Source organism: Passer montanus, unplaced genomic scaffold, assembly GCF_014805655.1.
Source record: "Passer montanus isolate IOZ18808 unplaced genomic scaffold, ASM1480565v1 scaffold127, whole genome shotgun sequence".
NCBI classification, from domain to species: domain Eukaryota; kingdom Metazoa; phylum Chordata; class Aves; order Passeriformes; family Passeridae; genus Passer; species Passer montanus.
This window is the reverse complement of record NW_024359499.1, coordinates 321,483-341,268: the sequence shown is the minus strand read 5'-3', so window position 1 is coordinate 341,268 and position 19,786 is coordinate 321,483. Positions and strand designations below refer to the sequence as shown.

Genomic DNA, 19,786 nt, shown 5'->3' with positions numbered 1-19,786 from the left:
GCGCTCGCTGGTGCTCCCAGAGAGGCGCAGGTTGCCTGTTCAAACTTGTCGGGCGCTCCTGAGCTGCAAGTGTCTGAGGCGCGCTCGAATTCTGCTGGGGGGAATAATTGTCCCCAGCCCGGGTGTCAGAAAGTCCAGCTGTTGGGGGTTACTTCAGCACCGGGGGGTTGATCCTTCCTTCGGACAGGTGGTCGCCAGGAGGGGCAGATGCTGGGAATTCTTGTATTTCCCAGGATAATGCCGTTTTCTGAGCAGTGACTCATCCTCGCCCCAGCACAGCTGAGATTTTCCAGAGCCTGGCAAGGTTCTGCAGGCGGGAACCTGCTCTTCAGACTTGCACACCTTGGTTTCACTCTGACTGCCTTGGAAGTGTTTCTTTTTTGGGAGCAGAAAGCACCATAGGAAGGGGGCAGATGGAGAGCTTAGACCCAACAGTAACAGGATACAGCTGGAAGGGAGCACGCAGCTGCCACGGTGAGGAAAGCCAGGCAGAAGCCTGCTAAGACTTGTGGCAAGGCTGTTCTTGAGCAAAACCTCCCCTCCACTCCTTGCACACATGTGGCACTGAAAGGATTTTGGGGTGGTGCTCTGGGAGGACAAGAAAGCAACAGAGCCCGGCAGTGCCTTGGCAAAGCAGGGACACTTCTCCACCCCCGGAGATCTCCCAGTGTGCATGGAAGCTTGGAAGGAAAGGAAATCCCTGATTTCTCCCCAAAACAAAAGGATGCATCAGTAGAGCAGCTGCATCCGGCCAGCTGAAAGCCTGGGCTGCATAAGGGAGATAAAGGACCCAAAACATCACTGAGGTGTTCCCTGACAGAAACACAGTGGAATGCATGAGTTAGGAAGGGGCTGCCCCCTGCCCAAAGCAGGGCTGAACCAAGGCAGGACCCAGTTGCTCCAGATGTTGTCCAGTGGAGGTTTGATGGAGATTCCACAGCCTCTCAGGCCTCTCTCCCAGTATTTGACTGTCCTCACGGTGAATTTTTTTCCAGGTATCTAAAAGGAATTTCCCATGTCCCAGCTTGTTCCCGTTGCCTCTCCTCTCCCCTGCACCTCAGAAGGTGTGACTCCACCTTCACAGAGTCCCAGAATGGATTGATTGACTTGGAACTGACCTCAAAGCTCATCCTGTTCCACCTCCTGCCACAGGCAGGGACACCTTCCACTATCTCAGGTTGCTCCAGGCCCCATCCAACCTGGCCTTGGCCAGGGATGGGGCAGCAGAGCAGTCCCTAATGATTTTTATGGAATTACCTGTGTATTCCAATGTCAGCAGCTGCAGTGTCTGTAAAGGTCCTTGATGCCACAGAAGGGGTGAGCCTCCTCTGCAGCCTTGGCAGCTCCCACAGCCCAGCAGGAGTCTTGAGTTTGTAGAAATGGCAAAAAAACCACAATAAGTCCCCAAATCAGCCATGTTTTGCTGTGAGACCCCTCAATCCCCCCCTCTCAAATTGGGGTTTGCAGTCCCCTGGTGTTGTGAGTTTGGAATTTAAAATGGTTCTACTTGGCCAGTTTTGGTTGCATAATGTTCACTCCTGGTCTGTGCATGGAAAGTCTAAATCCATGGAATTGTTGGTTAATTTGCTTAAACCCCCATTTTTCCTTTCTCACCTTTGGTGCCAGAGGAAACCAAACCCAGGGCTGAGTGAGGAGGTGACTCCAGCCTGGAGAAGCAGAGGTTCCTCAAAAGTTCCTCAGAGATTCCTCAGAGGTTTCCTTGTTCCTCTGGGAAGGCCCAGAGCCCCACAGGATGCTCTGGAAAAGGACAAGTGACACTTGTGCAGCAGCTGCAACAGGGACAATTCCAACTGTCCATAAGGAAAAAGCTTTTCCTGTGAGAGCTGTGCAGCCTTGGCATGGGATCTTCTCTGAGAATTCACTGGGGCAAGGACTGGAGTCACTTGAGCTGGCCTTGCACTGAGTCCTGCTTTGAACATGACCTGGGGCTCAGGACCTCCCAGAGTCCTTCCAAACGTTCCTGGTTTCCCTGACCTGAAGGGCTCTGACAGTTCCCATATGTGGAACCTGTTGCGTCCTGCAGGAGACACAAGAGAGGGAGATGTCCCCTAACAGTGACAATTCTTCCTTGGCTTTGGCAGCCTGGAGCTGAGTGTGGCCCTGCTTTCCCTGCCCCAGGACAAGGCTGTGTGGGACATTTCTGCACAGATGACTTGATCAGTCTGCTCCATTCCAACCTGAGATGTGTGGCAGGAGGGCAGGGATGCACTCTGGAGCATCCTCCTCTTCTCCTTGGCTCTTGTGCCATGGTCAAACACCAGACCCTGCCTGAGGATCAAATGCCTTCTCTGCTTCTGGCCCCCCTTTGGATTTGCCAGCGAGTGTCACCAGCTCCCTCTGCGGTGCCTGGGGCTGCTGGGATGTGGAGCAGGAGCTCAGCCAAGCACCTGGCAGGTGGAATAAATCCCTAAAGAAAGGCTCAGGGGAGGTCACACCTGGCCTGCCCCGAGCTCCTCTGGCCAGGGGTCAGAGCTGGTACAGGCTGTCCCAGCCTGGGGTATCTGTGCTCACTCCCTGGACCACAGGGAGAGGGGCTGCACTGGCAGTGCTCAACTTCCCAGAGCAGCCCAACCTCCCCTCACACACAGAAACAGACTGCAGAAGTTCAGCCTGGTACTTCAGCACATTTCCCATTTCCAATCCAGAGGGAATTTTGCAACGACAGACCTGGCAAAAGGAACTTGCAAAATCAGCACCAATTCTGCAGGAATGACTTGGATGCTTGGACACCCCCTTGGATGTAAGGGAAGCTCCTTGCTTGTCTCTAGCACTGTTCCCTGATGATGTTTCAGGTGCCAGATCATACATTCTCTTGGAAAATCTGTGTTTTCCTGAAGTCTGAAGGTGAACATGTGGATATTTGTCCACCTTGCAAAGGCAATCCAGGACGGACTGTTCCTGGAAAGCAGGAATGAAACAGAGAACCTCTGCAGGCCATGCTGGTTGGCCTCAAATGTGATCTCTAATCTCTGGTGCTCGGTTTCAGTATTAAAATAAAATATAGCTTCAGTAATTGTGTCAGTAACATCATTTGCATAAACTATGGAGTGGTTCAGAGTAGTTTTTATTTAACAGGATTTTAATGGTTATTTAAAAAACAGAATGTGCTTCCAGGATATCCTGTTCATCCTTTCCTGCTGGAATTGTTATCACCAAAGTCCTTCCCTGCAGCCTTCAGTGGGTGCCAAGGGAGTAAATAAAACCTGGGAGAAGCAGCTCAGCCCCACACTTGGCATCCAGTGCTGTCTTCATCCCCTCCTCCTTGGGTTTGCCCCCAGCACCAAAGGACCCCTGGGCCTCAGGAGTGGGGTGGGATGGAGGGTGAAACCCATGGGTCAGCCCTGCTCTGTGTGTCCCACCTTGTGAGTGACCCCAGAGTGGTGCTGTCACAGCCCTTGGCATCCACAGCCTTCCTTGGTGGAAGTCTGGTGCTGCTCAGCTGGTCCTGGGAGTAACTTGGGAATGTCTGTGCTCTCTTCTCAACCATCTCTTCTCCTCATTTTCCCAGGGCTCCTCATAGCAGAGGCTCCTCAGGGATTGCAGCGGGATGCCACAGGATGCACGTAGGGGGAGGATGGTTCCCATCAGCATAGCCTGCTGCATCCCACCCCAGGGAGGAATCAGGAGCTGCACAGGAATCGGAGCCCTGCCAGTGCAGACAGCAAGGTGGGTGGAGAACCTGGAGCAGCTGCTTTTCCAGAGGAGGGGATGGTCATGGTTGTGGACTCAGTGATACTCGTCTGCCATGGCACGTCCTGGTGGGCAGCAGTGCCAGGAGTGCTGGGGCCAGGGCACTGCGGGCAGGGGGTCAGCCCAATGTCTTCATTGGCAAGGACTGACCTGTGCTGGCACTGGCAGAAAAATCTTCCTGGAATTCAGGAGGGCAGGAGGCCAGGCCTGGAGATGGCATCACTGCAAAGCTGTGATCCCAATGCTCTGCTCTTCCTGTGACAGGATAAACAAGGCAGCCTGTCTTGGGGACACAGCCCTGCTGAGGGGCTGGCACGTCCCCATGGGCAGCCACAAGACCCCAGGCCTGAGGGGGGACCAGCACAGGGCACGTGTCTGACCCAGATACTCAGAGCAGCCTCCCACACTGACCTCCCAGCAGGGCCCACTTTCAAGGGAAGGATCTTGCAGCCACCCTGGGTAATTGGGCCCAAGAACAGACTGCACCCCCTGACTGTGCCACGAGCACGAGGAGCTCCTCCTTGCACCACATCCTCCCACATGTCCTCTCTGAGGATGTCACACCCTGCCACGGAGGTGTCACCAGCACCAAGGAAGTCCCTGGGACAGGGCCAGCTCCAGGGATCCTGAGCTGGGCTCTCTCTGCAGTGTCCTGAGGCTCGATCTGGGTCTTGGCTGCCAGACTCAAACTCCACCTCAGGCTTTGCCTTTGGGCTGCTGGGCTGGGTCCATAGCAAGGAGGGGCTTTGCCAGCAGCATCCCCTGGGTGTGCAACATCTCCCCCCAGAACTGGTGTGCAGCTCCTTCCCAGAACTGGGACAGGAGACAGAGAAGGGGGAGCTCCCCCTGACCAGGACACAGCCCAGGCAGAGAGGACTGGGAAGAGATGGGAGAGAGCAGCAGCTCCTTGGCCTGTTCTGAAGAGGCTTCTCAAGTGAGATGGGGACACAAGGAGATGAAAACTGGGTGGGTTGGCCTTGTCCTGGAGGGGAAGCAGAGATCCTTCCTGCTCCATCACCACCCTCCCCTCCCAGGGCACCTCCCTGGGGCCTGCCCTTCCCTGGCAGCTGCATGACCAGTCCTGGTGCCTGTTTCCAGAGTGACCTGCTGACCATGTCCCTTTTTCCCTGCTGACCACACCTCTTTTTCCCTGCTGACCAAGTCCCTTTTCCTGCTGTCAGTGCTGCACAGCCCTTGGAGCTTTGAGCAGTTCAGAGTTGTGATGCTGTTGCTCATCAGAGGTGGGACCTGTTTGTCAGGGGATGTCAAAGGATGTCCAGAGGGGACAATCTGTGTCCTCAGCTGTGATGGTGCTGAGTCTGGAGCTGCTGTCAGGCCCCTGCACTGAACTCCAATGGTGCTCTCCAACCCAGAGCCATTCTGTCCTGCCTGGTGTTCCCCTGTCCCCCCTGTGCCATTTGCCACCAAGAGGGGCAGTGAAGGCAGGGAGCCAGGAACGTCAGCCCGTGGAGGTCCAGTGGCAAAGATAAGGCCTTGGCCTGCCCTTCAGCCCCACGGTGGTCAGGAGTGGAGAATAGGAGACAAAGGAAAGGCTGGGCTTGCTCTGATTGGAAAAGGGAAAATTTGGAGAGATCTTTCAGTTCTCTGCAGCCAATTAACAGGAGCTGACAGAGGGGCCATGGAGAGGCCATGGAGAAACCCCAAGGGCTGGAGCCCCTCTGCTCTGGAGCCAGGCTGGGAGAGATGGGGATGTAGACCTGGAGAAGAGAAGGCTCCACCTTAGAGCTCCTTCCCCAGTGCCTAAAGGGTCTGCAAGAGAGCTGGAGAGGGATGTGGGACAGGGGCCTGGAGGAACAGGACCATTCCCAAGGGGAAGGGCTTCCCACTGCCAGAGGACAGGGCTAGAGGGGACAGTGGGAAAGAATTGCTCCCTGTGAGGGTGGGGAGGCCCTGGCACAGGTTGCTGCTTAGGGGTGGCTGAAAAGGAAATCTTACATTGCTTCTGTAGATCAAAGTGCCTCGTGCTCCTCTGGTAATCACACCAGGCTGACATTTGTCCAATGACTGCTCTGGAGAGGCAGGGAGATAGTTTCAGGAGTGATTGAGTAGCAGCTGTCCAGAATGGGTTTTCATCTCTGATTTAACTTGATTTGACAAAATACAATAAAATGTAGAGCCTTCTGGGCAGAAATGTGATTTAACATAAGTTTTCCAGACATTTCTACTCCATATTCCACTTGAGGCCTCATGTCCTGGGAATCTCCTGCCCTTGTGGGGACCTGAACAAGAGAGGAAAGAGCCCCTTGCTGGAGCCCAGCAGCAGCTTTGGGAGGAGGGAACCTCCTTGGGAAGAGAAACTTCTTGTTCTTGGCACAGCACATGGCATCCAAAGCATTTGCCCTGGCTGTGGGAAAACAAAGAGGACAAATGTGCAACTAGGACACTTTTTCAACATTGGCCAGGATAAGAATTCCTATCCCAGTGGCTGGGACAAGGAAACACTGGTCAAGGGGACCCCCACCCACCCATGGGTGTCCTGAGGTTCTGCCCTGCTCAGCAACATTGGAAAAGTCATCACAAGAGGCACAGACACTGATTTGGGGTTCTTGGGTCATCCATCATCCATCAGTGGATGGGCTCCCAGCTGTCCTGCTTTGGGACATCCCTCCTCAGAGCAGGCTGTGTCCACAGATCCTGCTCTCAGACCCTCGTGGTGGCCTGTAACACAATTACTGTTCTCAGAGGGGTTTTTCCTGTGTCAGAAATGGCTGGAGGGAAGGAGGCTGCTCCTGAACTCTCCCTGTCCTGGATGCTGGGGAGCCTTCATGGGGAGAACAGTTCCTGTCCCTGAAAAGCAGTGTCTGAGGGGGAAAAAAGGAGCTGTTGATGATTTGAGGTAAGTGCCTTTTACCCATGGAGCTGCTGCTCTGGAGCCTTTCAGGAGGGGACACAGTATCCTGCACTGGAGCAGGGAAAGCACCCAGAGACTTTTTGTGCTCCCTCCCACCCTGGACCATTCGAATCCTGCCCTTCCTCAAGCACCATGAGATTCCCTCTGGCAGCCAGGACAGCAGTGCCTCACAGCAGAGCCAGGGCTGCCAGGGGAGCTCTGGACACTGTCCTGTGACCAGTTTGGCTGCGAGCAGCCATGCCTGTGCTCCCTGCTGGCTCTTCACATGTGCCCAGGGCTCAGCTCTCAGGGCAGGGAGGAATGGTCAGGCTGCCCTGGCAGCAGCAGGTCAGTGCCCAGGACCATCGGTGTGGGACTGACTCACGTTTGGGATTGTGCTAAAGGCAATGAGCTGTTCTCTGGGCACTTTTCCAGAAGGTGGCACAGGGAGGTGGTGCAGCCCTGCTGAGCCAGGTGCCCTCTCCTCAGCCTGGCTCCTTTTGGACAAGGCTCCAGGAGCTGTGAGTTCCTGGCTGGACGAGTTCTAAAATCCAGCTCTCAGCTCCTTCTCCAAACACGTGTCCCTGTAATAGAGGAGTTTATCCCCTGCTGGAATGAAGCAACTCAACCCTCCCCTTGCATTGCTGAGCCTTTCAAGCCTCCTTTGATAAGCAGTGTGAGCGCAGCTCCCTGGGCATTGCCACATCCTCCCGGCGTGCTCTGCCCTGCCAAAACTGAGTTCCAAGCTGGTTATAAATTAGGCACCACGCTCGGCTTTCATCTGCTCCCGAGCAGCGGGCGGGGGCAGAGGCCACGCCAGGGCAGAGGAGCAGGGCGTGGGCAGGGAGAGCCGCACCAGGCTGGGGGAGAAGAGCCCCTGAGCCTGCCAGCCCTGCAGCAAATGGGGGAAGTGGCTGAGCTCTGGGGGACAACAACAGCAGAGAAACCTGGGGTTCCCTGAGCAGTGGCAGCAGCAGGAGCAGCACCAGGCAAAGAGGGAGGAGAAGATAGGGAAGGGTCTGGAGGGGAAATCACGTGAGAAGCGACTGAGGGCACTTGGTTTGTTCAGCTGGAGAAAAAGAGTGGAGTCAAAGCTCAGCAGGGACTGCAGCTCTGACCTCTGCTCTCTGTGAGCTGGGACAGGATCCAAGGAGGGGCTGGAGCTGTGCTGGGGAGATTTAGGCTGGATTTCAGGAAAGGTTCTTCCCCAGAGGGTGCTGGCACTGCCCAGGCTCCCCAGGGAATGGGCACGGCCCCGAGGCTGCCAGAGCTCCAGCAGTGATTGCACAGTGCTCTCAGGGTGCACAGGGTGGGATTGTTGGGGTGTCTGTGCAGGGCAGGGGTTGGACTGGATGGTCCCTGTGGATCAATTCCAACTCAGGAGATTCTGTGATTCTCTGAGGCAGCACCATCCCATCAAAAGGACCACACAGAGGGGAGGTGGCTGTACACAGACAGAGGGAAGAAAGGCAGAGCTGTGGGCACAGGAAAAAAAGGTGCTGCACAAGCCATCATGTCTGGAACCTCCAACTACTCCAAGGCCATCCTGGAGGGAATGGAATTGCTCAGACTGGAGCTTTGGGCCAGGTCACAGCGAGGCTTCCCTGCAAAGGAGAGAGGAAATGAGAGGAAATGTCATGTGCAGGGTAACAGAACTTCCCAGGTCAGAGCCTCTGGGTCTGTCATGCAAATCTGCTGCAGAGGCTGAGCCTGCCCAGGGCGAGGAGGAGTCCAAGCCACTGGAAGGATGAGGGAAACCAGTGTGAGCCACTGCAAGCAATGGCACTTTGCTGCTCATAGTGGTTTTGTACACATTTCATTTCATACACTCCAAGAATGGTTTGGGTTGGAAGGGACTTAAACTCATCCCATTCCACCCTCTGCCATGGGCAGGGACACCTTCCACTAGCCCAGGCTGCTCCAAGCCCCATCCAGCCTGGCCTTGGACACTTCCAGAGATGGGACAGCCACAGCTGTCCTGGGCACTCTGTGCCAGGGCCTGCAGATCCTCACAGCCAAGAATTCCTTCCCAATATCCCATCTAACCCTGCCCTCTGCCAGTGGGAAGTCATTCTCCCTTGTCCTGTCCCTCCAGACCCTTGTCACAAGTCCCTCTCCAGCTCTCCTGGAGCCATTTTAGGCACTGGAAGAGGCTCTAAGTTTCTCCCCAAAGCCTTCCTTTCTCCAGGCTGGATAGCTCCAATTTCAGCATTTTTCTTTCTCTCTGAGTTTTCAGACACCTCTGGCTCTTTAGGCAGACCTCCAGTCCTGTCAGTGCCAGGGTTGGGCACAGACCGAGAAACCTCAAAAATCCCTTTTTACAGCAAAAATAGCAGCTGAGTGGCCCAGATGTGGAGATGGTTTCCTTATCAAACAGCTCCTTGTGGTGTAACAGGATCTTCTCCATGGATCAAGATGCCTCCCAAGGCTGCTGTCAGAGCAGCACACACAGCACCCATCACCTTTCACTGAACTGGTGCTGCCCTGCTGCATCCTTGGGCACCAGGAGCCCCACCAGGCACAGCAGGGTTCGGTTTAATCCCACACTGTGACCCCAGGCTGTGTTCTGTGAGGATCCCCACATGGGGGATGTGGAATCTGGTAACAGTAGATGCCAATGGCAGTGATGCCAGTGGTGCCAGTGCAGCTCTTAAACAAGGCTCAAGGCTCAAGTGTCTCCAGGCTCTGAAGGAGCTGAACTGCAGCCTCCCGCACGGAAAAGCCTCCTGGGAAGACCCAGGGAGCTCTGCAGTCCTCCAGCACCACTCCCTGGAGAAGGAGGGATGGGACGGGCTGTGCAGCCAGGGAGGAGCTGCTCCACAGGCTGCGCTCCCTGCTGAGCCCTGCGAGATGCAGAGGCACCCGGATCCCCTCCTGCAGCACCTGCATCCAGGAGATGGGTGCAAAACTCGGCTGCCTTTGCTCCAAACGCCGCTCAACGTCAGTCCAGACCATCTCTCTTTGCCAGGAGCTTGGGCCACGGAGCCACAGAGGAGTTACCCTTCCCAAAGGGAAAAGGACCCAAACTCACCCTCAGGGGCTGCCTGGGGACTGACACCAACAGAGCCAGGCCCTGCCAGGGGAGGACTCCACACTTCGGGATGCACCAAAGCTCTCTGGGACACAAAGGCTCCCTGAAGACACGAGCACAACTCCTGCCCCCCCTCCTGCTCCCAGCAGAACCAGAGCAGCATCCCAACTCCTGCTGGAGGCAGCAGCAGCTCTTCCTGAGGGGCTCCACCAAGAGCTGAGTCCCACAGCCCTGAGCAGCTCTGTCCTGGAGGGAAGGGACTGGGACACACAGCAGGACAGGGCAACCAGAGGGACAGTGACATTCCCAGCACACGGAGACCAGGAACCTGCAGCGGGTGAGGAAGCACAGCCTTGGTCACTGTGCTGGATGGAGAAAAGCCTTTCCTAAGCAGGGCCTATGAAGGGAAAATCGACAAGGAAAGATCCAGTGCATGCCTGAGTGAGATTTCAGCACTCAGAAAGCAGCCTGGAAAAGCCTGCTGATTCATGGGCAGACTTGTTCTTGCTCTCCAAGTCACCAAAGATGAGATGGAGTCCAAACAAAAGAATTCAGGGGTGTGGGGAGAGAGGATGGTGGAGGAGCTTTGGTGCAAATCACCCAAATACCCCAAGCAACCTCCTGCCCAGGAGGCTCCTGAGTGAGGAGCTACTTCCTGCCCCAGCAGCATCCGCCCTCCCTTCTCAGGGGCTGAGAGGGGATTTTGCTGTAATGCTGCTGGAACCTGTTCCCCAGGCTGGCACAGCCACTGCCCTCAGCAGTGACACCGAACCCAGCCCAGGAACACGGGGGAAATCCCAGCGCTGGCAGAGGGACAGCTCAGCTGTCAGAGCACGGCCCTGCACAGCAGGGAGCCCCAAGCTCAGCTCAGCCCTCCTCCAGCTCGGGAGCGTTTCTCTCCTCTGTGCTCACAAACTCCACCAGCTCAGCTGTCAGAGCACGGCCCTGCACAGCAGGGAGCCCCAAGCTCAGCTCAGCCCTCCCTCCAGCTCGGAGCATTTCTCTCCTCGGTGCTCACAAACTCCATTAATGAGGCACTGCTGCTCTCTCGTGGGATGGAAATTTTGGGGAGTGGCTCCCAAGGACTCCCAAGTGGCAGCAGAGGCTGCAGCAGTGCCACCCCCCAGCAGCACCACTGCGACCCTGGTGACACGGAGCCACAGGTCAGGGTCCCTCTAGAACATCCTTTGGCCATCACAAATAGTTCCTGGAAGGAGAAGCAGCCCCCCATTCACAGAATCTTAAAAAGATTTGGACTGGAAATGATCTTAAAGACCAACCAGTTCTACTCCCCTGCCATGAAGAAATACTTTCAATTAGACCAGGTGGAAAAGGATGAAAGAAACATTCAACTTACAAAAAAATATTTATTTGTTGTTATTAATAACTGCTAAACTGAATTAAGAGCTGGAGCCGCTGGATTGAACCCAACACACTGGGAAGGTTTTCCAGTTTTTTTGACAGCAAATAAAAGAGGTTGACAAAGATCAGCTAAGGAGATGCTGGCACTCAGGGAGAGACAGCAGAACCTGGCAGCCAGTGGGAAAGGGGTCCTGTCCACCCTGTCCTACCATCAGTGCCCAGCCATGCTGGGTGTGCTCTGAGCTGTGCTCTGAGCTGCTACACCTCCAGTCCCTTCTCTGGGAGAGCAGGATGGCAGGACAGTGCCCCCTTCTGCAGCCAAGTGTGGCAGATGAAGCCCCTCAGCAGCTGCCAGCAGGATGTTCCCATGAAACATTCAACTTACAAAAAAATATTTATTTGTTGTTATTAATAACTGCTAAACTGAATTAAGAGCTGGAGCTGCTGGATTGAACCCAACACACTGGGAAGGTTTTCCAGTTTTTTTGACAGCAAATAAAAGAGAGATCAGTTAAGGAGATGCTGGCACTCGGGGAGAGACAGCAGAACCTGGCAGCCAGTGGGAAAGGGGTCCTGTCCACCCTGTCCTACCATCAGTGCCCAGCCATGCTGGGTGTGCTCTGAGCTGTGCTCTGAGCTGCTACACCTCCAGTCCCTTCTCTGGGAGAGCAGGATGGCAGGACAGTGCCCCCTTCTGCAGCCAAGTGTGGCAGATGAAGCCCCTCAGCAGCTGCCAGCAGGATGTTCCCATGCCCACCCCAGAGCCATTATCCCACCCCTGCCATGAGGCCAGGCACCCCTGCCCAGGACGTACTGCTGAAGAGGAGCTGATCCCAGCCACGGTCAAGGGGGGCTCCCTCTGTGTGCAGGGCACACTCACACTGTCCCTGCCTGCCTGAGGCAGCGCTGCAGCTGGATCCTCTCTGACAGGACACACACCCCAGTCCCTGGGGCATCCACGTGCATGCTTCCATGCCCTCACCCCATCACCCTGGCATGTGGGAGCTGCCCTGCTGTGACTCCCCTGCCTTCTCCCCACACCTGACTGATTTACAAACTCCAGGCTGGAAAATGAAGCTGCCGGTGTCGGAGGAGGACAGCGAGACCCTGGGAAAGGCCGGACCTCTCTGGGTGAGGAATGAACCCACCCGGGGGTGGGGAAAATCCGACCTCTGCTCCCCTCAGCACGGCCAAAACCTTCATCCTTTTAACCCAGCAAAGGGGAGTCTCCGCTGCCCCCCAGACTGGACCCAGCGCCCAGGACCGGGAGCATCCCCAAGATTTATCCACAAGCCGGGTGTGCAGCGGGTCCTGGACAGCGGTGCTGAAGCGAAGCCGAGGAGCTGCGCGGGTGCCCCGGCCCGGGGGCTGCCCGCCTGCCTCAGGGCAGCGCCCGCGGAACAGCGCCCGCTGTTCTCCCAGAAAGAATCCCCACTCCACGATGAATTCCAGGAGATCCCGAGGGCGCTCCAGCGGCAGCGCGGAGCTCTGGGGAGAGCCGGGAGAGGCCGCAGCAGCCCCCCGAGAACGCCCCGAGGGGCGGCACCGGCGCCGCGGGCACTCCGGTGCCCGGTGACCCCGCGCCCGCTCCCCCGCGGTCAGAGCTCCTCTCGCTGCCGCCCCACCTCTGTTTCTCCTTGTCTTTACTGTTATTTTCCAACCCTCCCGCACCTCCCCGGCGGTGCTCGGCTCTCCCGGGCCCGTCTCGTCCCGCGCTGCTGCCGCTCCCTCAGAGACCGCTCGGTGCCCGCTCCCTTCCCGAGGCCAGAGCAGCGCGCGCCGTCCGAGCAGCCTCGGGCAGAGCCGCGGGGCGCTCCGCAGGCACAGAGCCAGCGCTCGGGGCCCGCCGCTCCCCGGGTGCCAAAGAGACAGAGGAGCGAGGAAAGCACCCGGCCCGCTCCTGGGCACCGCCATCTTGGCTCAGGGCAGGGAGCGCCGCCATTGGCTGGGTCGGGGAGGGCCCCGAGAATTGACCAATCACCGACGGCAGTGGCGTGATGGACGCGAGGGGGCGGGACCTGCTAGCGGGACGGGAGAGACCATCTATGGGCAGCGCCGGGGCGGGCCCGGCCTGAGGGCAATGCCGGAGCTCGGGGGCAGTGCCGGAGCCCGGGGGCAGTGCCGGAGCCGGGCCCGGCCTGAGGGCAATGCCGGAGCTCGGGGGCAGTGCCGGAGCTCGGGGGCAGTGCCGGAGCCGGGCCCGGCCTGAGGGCAATGCCGGAGCTCGGGGGCAGCGCCGGAGCCCTGTCCCTGCGGCGCGCCCCGGCCACGGGCGGTGACGCCGTCAGTCAGCCCCTCCCGCCCCGCACAGGGCAGCACGCACACCGGCCCTGCAGCTGGAGGTGATTCCGGCAGGGAGCTCGCGCGGTAAGGCGGCAGCAGAGCGGTCGCTGGAGTTGGCGCAGACACCTCAGCAGCACTTGCAGGAATCTCCTGCTCCTGCTGTGCCGGGGCTTCCCGAGGTCCCTCAGCTCCAGTTCCAGTTTCCATCAATCTCTGGTGTTTATCAGTCGGATAATGTGCCCTGCAGGTGATGTCCCCTGCCTGCAGCCCCGCAGGAGGAGGAGCTGCGGGAGCAATTCCATGAGGGATGACCAAGCGCAGCCATCAGATGTGAAACTGCAGCAAACAGGGATGCAGGAGCTGACTGGGATTCCTTCTCCACAATAAACATAGACCCGGGGTAGATTTCACTGAATTATGGTTTAATTTCATTATCTACTGCTGCTACATCTGTACAACATTGTACAAAATGTAATCCCAAGAACATTCCAGCCCCACAGCTGTGTTTGGCTCTGCTCTCTCCTGTCACAAAGTACCCTTGGTGCTCTGGCTGTGACACCCTCCCACAGCCACCAGAACATTTTGCTGTCCAGGCCGGGTGATGGGAACCCCTGGCTGTGGCACGAGGTCCCTGGGAGTCCCTCATGTTTCTGGTCAGACAGGAAGGATTTTTTACCTCTTTCTGCTCAAGGCAAAAGCTCCCGCAGTGCCATGACCAGTGCAGCTGGGATGCACAGGGGATGCTGGGGGTGATTCAGGACTGGCACAGCCTTTGTACAGCACGTGTTGTGGGTTTTGGGAGTTGCTCTGCTCACACACTGGTTGTAGACTGCCAGTCCTTCCTACCAGTGCATTTGCACTGGGAGTTTCACCTATGCCATGCCAGGCTGGTCTGAGATTTCATCTCCTGCCCAGAACAGGCAGATCTTTTAAACTTAGGGGTTAGGGAAGACAATCTACTTAGCAGCTACTGGTAGTACAACATATGCAGAACTGCTTTTGCCAGATTTGGGAAACCTGCAAAGAATCACAAGGAATCCAAAGTGATTGTTCTGGTTTGAAAAAGCATATGTGAAAGGACCAGAGATCCCTGATGTCCTTATTGTGGGTGAGTGGTGTGGCAGGATGGTCTCTCCCACCCACCTGTGTTCTCCACAGAAAGTTTCATTTTGGCCAATTATTTTTCCTCTCATCTTCTGTGTTCCTGAAACTTCTAAGCTGTGTTTTAAAGGTCTCATAGAAAGCCTGATTATTGAAAAAAAAACAAAAAACAGTGCTCTTAAAGCTTTTTTCCCCCAGTATTGATGGCAATGCAGCATCATGTTCAACATGCAATTGCTGGATCTGAAAAATAACACCCTCAGACTGTGAAGAACATCTGACAATAAATGCACAGCCTTCATATGGAGGAGTCCTCACCAGAACCTTCTCATCCTCAGAGCCAGGCAGGGATGTTCTCAGCAGGGTCACGCTACAGGGAGGAGTCTGAAAGTAAGAGAGAAGCAGCTCAGGGTTGTAGTGAGGAAGATCAGAAACAGTCTAAAAAGCTCCCTGTGAGAGGGAGCTGAAATATTACAGGGCCTAAAAATCTGCAGGAGGGTGACAGGGGTTTAACTGACCCATTTTGCCACTCCTGTAATCCCAGCAAGGTATTTTGCATTTAAAGAAAAGTATTTGACTCTGAGTAAAGGATATTTCAGTGGGTACAGTCGCCAACAATATTTATCCATAAGTATATCCAAGAGTCCATCCCCAGCCAATCCCACTGCCCTTCCATCCACATGAGGATCCCCATGCCTCTGACCATGTCCCTCCCTTTTCTCCCTTTGTGTTGGCTTTGGTCAAACATCAGCTGCTCTCTCAATGCTCCCTTCACCTGGCACATTTGCCAGGGTCTTTATTCTGCAGCTCCTGCACTCGAGAGAAAGCTAACCTTGATATTATCCTACCTAACGAAGATGGGATTGTTCCTTCTAAAAAATTTGCTCAAGCTCAGCCAAAACCTCTGGGTCATGTAGAAATCAAGTGGTCTTTCCCATCTGCCTTTTTATTTCTGGTTCTGTTTGGTACTTGATCACAAGAACCACGAGGAGGAACTCAGTTAAACAGCCCAAATGTACCCTTGCTTTGTCAGCAGGTGGAGCTGGCTGGGGACCATTGCTGAGGCTCTGGGCAGCAGTGCCAGCCCTGGATCTGCCAGGGAAGCAGCACTGCAGGGTTACCTTTGATGGCAAGGAAGGCTTTGCTGAAGGCACGGCCCACTTCATTGCTGGCTTCTACCATGTACTCCCCTGCGTCCTGCTTGGTGACCCCCAGCACCACCAGGGAGCACACCCCGAAGTCGTTGGTGCAGAAGTAGTTGGGATCTCTGGAGAGGTCTCTGCTGTCCTTGTACCATGTGATTTTTGGTGGGGGGTGGCCTCCAACAGCACAGCTCATGCGACACTCGCTGCCCGTCACCACCACGTGGGACTTCAGGGGCACCAGGAACCTCGGGGGCTGGTTCTGGTTAACTCCCCTGTATTTCTGTGGTTTCACTCGAAATTCAGCTGTGAAAAATAAAGCACCAAACACACGCTCAGATACTGCTCCCAGCACTGCAGAGTTTGCAGGGGTTTGTTTGTGCAGTCTGGAATTGTGCAAATTATCAGAGATCCCATGCACCTATAGATTGTAACCCCTGCTGCTCCTCAGAATTACCCAACATTTAACTTCAAAGTCAGAAACTTTGGTTTCTACAATACTAAAGCCTTAGATTTTTCTGGAAATTCATTTTGGGGAAAATTGCATGTCATAATGGCTGGCAATGAAGGGTCTGTCTGTACAAAGTCCCTGCAGAAAGAACAAACCTTCCCTGCCCAGCTGGAATTCCTCAGGGCATCTCTGTGCATTGCTGTTCTGGGACACTGAATATTCCCAGGAGGAGAGATCCATTTGAGTGTGGGGTGTTAGAAGCAATGAAAGAAACAAAACACAACACGGAGAAATACTTAAAAATGTTTTACCCTTTTTTTTCCAGATCCTCCAGGGCTGCACAGTCTCTGATGGATCACTGACTCCCAGGTCATTTTTTGCCACAACCCTGAAGTAATAATCCCTTCCTGGGACCACCCTGGTGAAGGTGAACTTGTTGTTGTAGATCAGGTCCCCCAGCACATGCCACAGGCCCTTCTGGGATTCCCGTTTCAGGACAGTGTAATACAGGTTCTTCTCCCACTGCTCAGATGCTGAGGGGTCCCAGGTCACTGTCACTGTGTTGGGCACATTCTCCTCCAGCCGGATGGCTCCAGGGGGCTGAGGGATATCTGCCAGGGGAGGGCACACAATGACACAGCTGTAGGGACAGTGGCACAGAACCCTAAAATCCTGGGGTCTGTTGCATGTCTGGGGCTCAGTGACCATCCTGATCACTGGAAAGGACAAAATGCCATTCCTTCTCCAGGCACACAAATGCATTTGCTGTGAACTGAGCTGCTGCTGCACAACATCTGCACTGGCTGAGCAGTGAGAGGAGGGTGGTACAGCTGAGCTGCTTCTCCTGCTGGGGTCACAGCTGGGAGAGCTGTGCTCAATGTCCCACAGCCTGTGCTGGCCTCCCTCATTCACTGTGGAAGGATAGTTTTAGTCAGTGGGTTGCTCTGTTCTGCAAACAAGTGAGATCATAAAGTGCCTAGCCAATCTCATAGAAAACTGTACCCTGGTTCTCCCTGTGCCTGCACAAACTGCATCAGAGCTCACCCTGCCAGACTCAGTTTGTGGCCTTCTGCCAACTCACAGTAAATCATGGAATCCCAGACTGGTTTGGGTGGGAAGGGACCTAAAAGCCCATCCAGTCCCACCTTCTGCCATGGGGAGGGACACCTTCCACTATCCTCCAAGCCCTGTTCTACCTGGCCTTGAACACTTCCAGGGATCCAGGGGCAGCCACAGCTTCTCTGGGCAACTTGTACCACCCTCACAGGGAAGAGTTCCTTCCCAAAATCCCATCCAACCCTGACCTCTGGCAGTGAAAAGCCATTCCTCCTTGTCCTGTCCCTCCAGGCTCTTGTCCCAAGTCCCTCTCCAGTTCCCTTGGAACCCCTTTAGGCACTGGAAGGGGCTCTCAGATTTCTCCAGAGCCTTCTCTTCTCCAGATGAACACCCCCAGTTCTCCCAGCCTGCCTCCAGAGTAAAGGGGCTCCAGCCCTCTGAGCATCTCCATGGCCTTCCCTGGAATTGCTCCAGCAGCTCAACATCTTTCTATTGCTGGGGGCCCCCAGGGCTGGAGGCAGCTCTGCAGGTGGGGTGTCACCTGAGGGAGCAGAGGGGCAGAATCCTCCCCTCCCCTGCTGCCCATGCTGGGGGATCAGCCCAGGGCACGTCCAGCTCTCACCCCCCAGCACCCCCAGGTCCTTCTCCCCCAGGGACTGCTCCCAGTCCCCTCATGCCCCAGCCTGGATTGGCTGGGAGTTGCTGGTAGATTGGTGTGGATGGCAGTGGGTTACCTGTAATCTGCACCTGGAAGCTGAAGGTTTCCCTTTTGCCCAGCCCATCCCCAAGCTGCACGGTGTAGGTGCCGCTGTCACTGAGCTCGGCTGCCCTGAGCAGCAGCTGGCTGCTGCCATCCTCGGTGCTCACGGCAGCCCGGCTGGGAAGGGGGAGCCCATCCTTTAACCAGGTCACCACCGGCTCCGGAGATCCCTGCAAACAGCAATGACTCTCACAGCCACTTGTTTCACCTCAAGACTGTGTCTTACATCTTTAGTTTCATTATCTTACCCCAAATATGCACTTCCACAATGTAGTAATGTTTAGAAATACAGATCCACTATGGATCTGAGAGCCCTGATCTGTTCTACAGTTTATATACGATTTTTTTCCCTTTTTGTCCTTTAAGGATGTAAGTGCAGTAAAGTGTTCAGAACTGTGTCAAACAAGCTATGTCAGATTAAGGACAGAAAACTTCAGGAGACAGTATTTTCTGCTTTAAAAAAAAAAAGATCTGTTGGTTTTGGAAAGAAAAAACCGTCCTCTAAGTCTTTATTTCCATTGTGCCACCTTTGGTCTCTTCTCCCAGAGATTAGGAGAAAGGCCAGCAAATACACACACTTCATCATCCTCCTCTGGTATCCCAGGCTCATGGAATCATTTATGTCTGGAAAAGACCTACAAGAGCATTGAGTCCAACCCATGCCCCATCCCCACCTTAAAAGCACTTTTACACTTTTTACACAAAAGGTGTTCCTTGGACATCTCCAAGGATGGGGACTCCAAACCTCCCTAGGCAGCCCCTTCCAAAGCCTGACCCCATTTTCCATGAGGAAAAGCCTGTGTTGTTCCAAGCTGACTCCAAAGCACTGAGATTTCTGTCAGTGCCTGCCAAGTTCTCAAGTCACAGAGCTCAAGTGCTGCTGCTTGGTGAGCAAGCCCAGTGAAGGTGTTGCTGGAAATGGTGCCCCAAGGCCTTCTGAGGGGGTCACAGGGAAATCCCTGATTTGGGAAGTCTGACAGAGCAGTACCAGATGAGGATAACATTGATAAGGCTACGTGGACAGCACTGAGCCGTGTCTGCAGAGGTTAAGGAATGACCACAATGTCATAAAACACCAATGCCAAGACTGACGACTCGATTCTGGCTTTGTTTTCTTCACCCTGAAAGTCTACACAGCACAGGCAAGCCAAATTATTTGCCCACTGACTTGTAAACAAAATTCCATTACATAAAAACAGTGGCTCAGTTTTCCTGTCTGCTATAAAACCAGGCAGGGAATTCCTCCAAAGCCCTGAATACCCACCTCAAAGGGAATCTTCACCCGCATGGGATTCCCTGCTTTTATAACCAGGAAGCTTTTCACTGTGTCATCTATCAGTAACCTGGGAGAGACTGGAAGAGACAAAGATTACTCCCAAAAGGCAGATGTTGGTGCAGCCACTGGTGACAGTTACAGTGCTCCACCCCCTGGTGCCTCTCCCAGCTGAATGAGGCTGGTGAGGGACTCACAGTGGGAAAAATCTCCCTGGTTCCGTCCCAGACTTTACACCTCTCAAATTTCATTACTATTTTTTTATCACCATGACTAAACAAGGGAAAATGATGTAAAAATACAATCACAACAATGTCTCTATTCATGTGATGTCTCAGTCACAGAGAAATTTGCTTTTTGCCATCACAGGGATCATCTTTTGTATTTAAATGGGGTCTGGAAAAAGGAAATTCCAATGGACGCTTATTTATGCAGTACAGAACACAGAACATCCACAGGAAAACTGCCAGAGTTTATGTAAAATAGTATTCTTTAGCATTTAAAATATATTTCCTCTTTTTATGAATATACTACAGCAGTTAGTATTTATCTAAGAATACCAAATACAGTAATGCTAAATTATATTTAGTGTTTCCAGTATAGAACTGAACACCTGCTTTAGATAGATTTATTTTATTTTATTTATTTTAGTTTTTTTATTGATAAATGGGGTCTCTGGGCATATGCCAAAGTACACTTAGGATCCAAGTTAAGGAAGATGAACCCATCACAGAATTATCTCTTACATCTGTAACTCTGCTATGT

At 54.4% G+C, this 19,786-nt stretch overlaps 1 protein-coding gene across 4 annotated transcripts in view; it reads right to left on the bottom strand.

Annotated features, from left to right (window-relative positions):
* Positions 1–13,639: 13,639 nt before the first annotated feature.
* Positions 13,640–19,786, bottom strand: part of IGFN1 (immunoglobulin like and fibronectin type III domain containing 1) — a 38,226-nt gene continuing 32,079 nt past the window's right edge. For all 4 annotated transcript variants that reach the window (XM_039698495.1, XM_039698492.1, XM_039698496.1 and 1 more), the window contains 5 exons: positions 19,013–19,101; positions 17,723–17,918; positions 16,244–16,543; positions 15,461–15,787; positions 13,640–14,723 (listed from right to left, as the gene is read on the bottom strand). In XM_039698495.1, the coding sequence (XP_039554429.1) occupies positions 14,710–14,723; positions 15,461–15,787; positions 16,244–16,543; positions 17,723–17,918; positions 19,013–19,101 (926 nt within the window). In that variant the 3' untranslated portion in view covers positions 13,640–14,709. The remainder of the gene's footprint in view (positions 14,724–15,460; positions 15,788–16,243; positions 16,544–17,722; positions 17,919–19,012; positions 19,102–19,786) is intronic.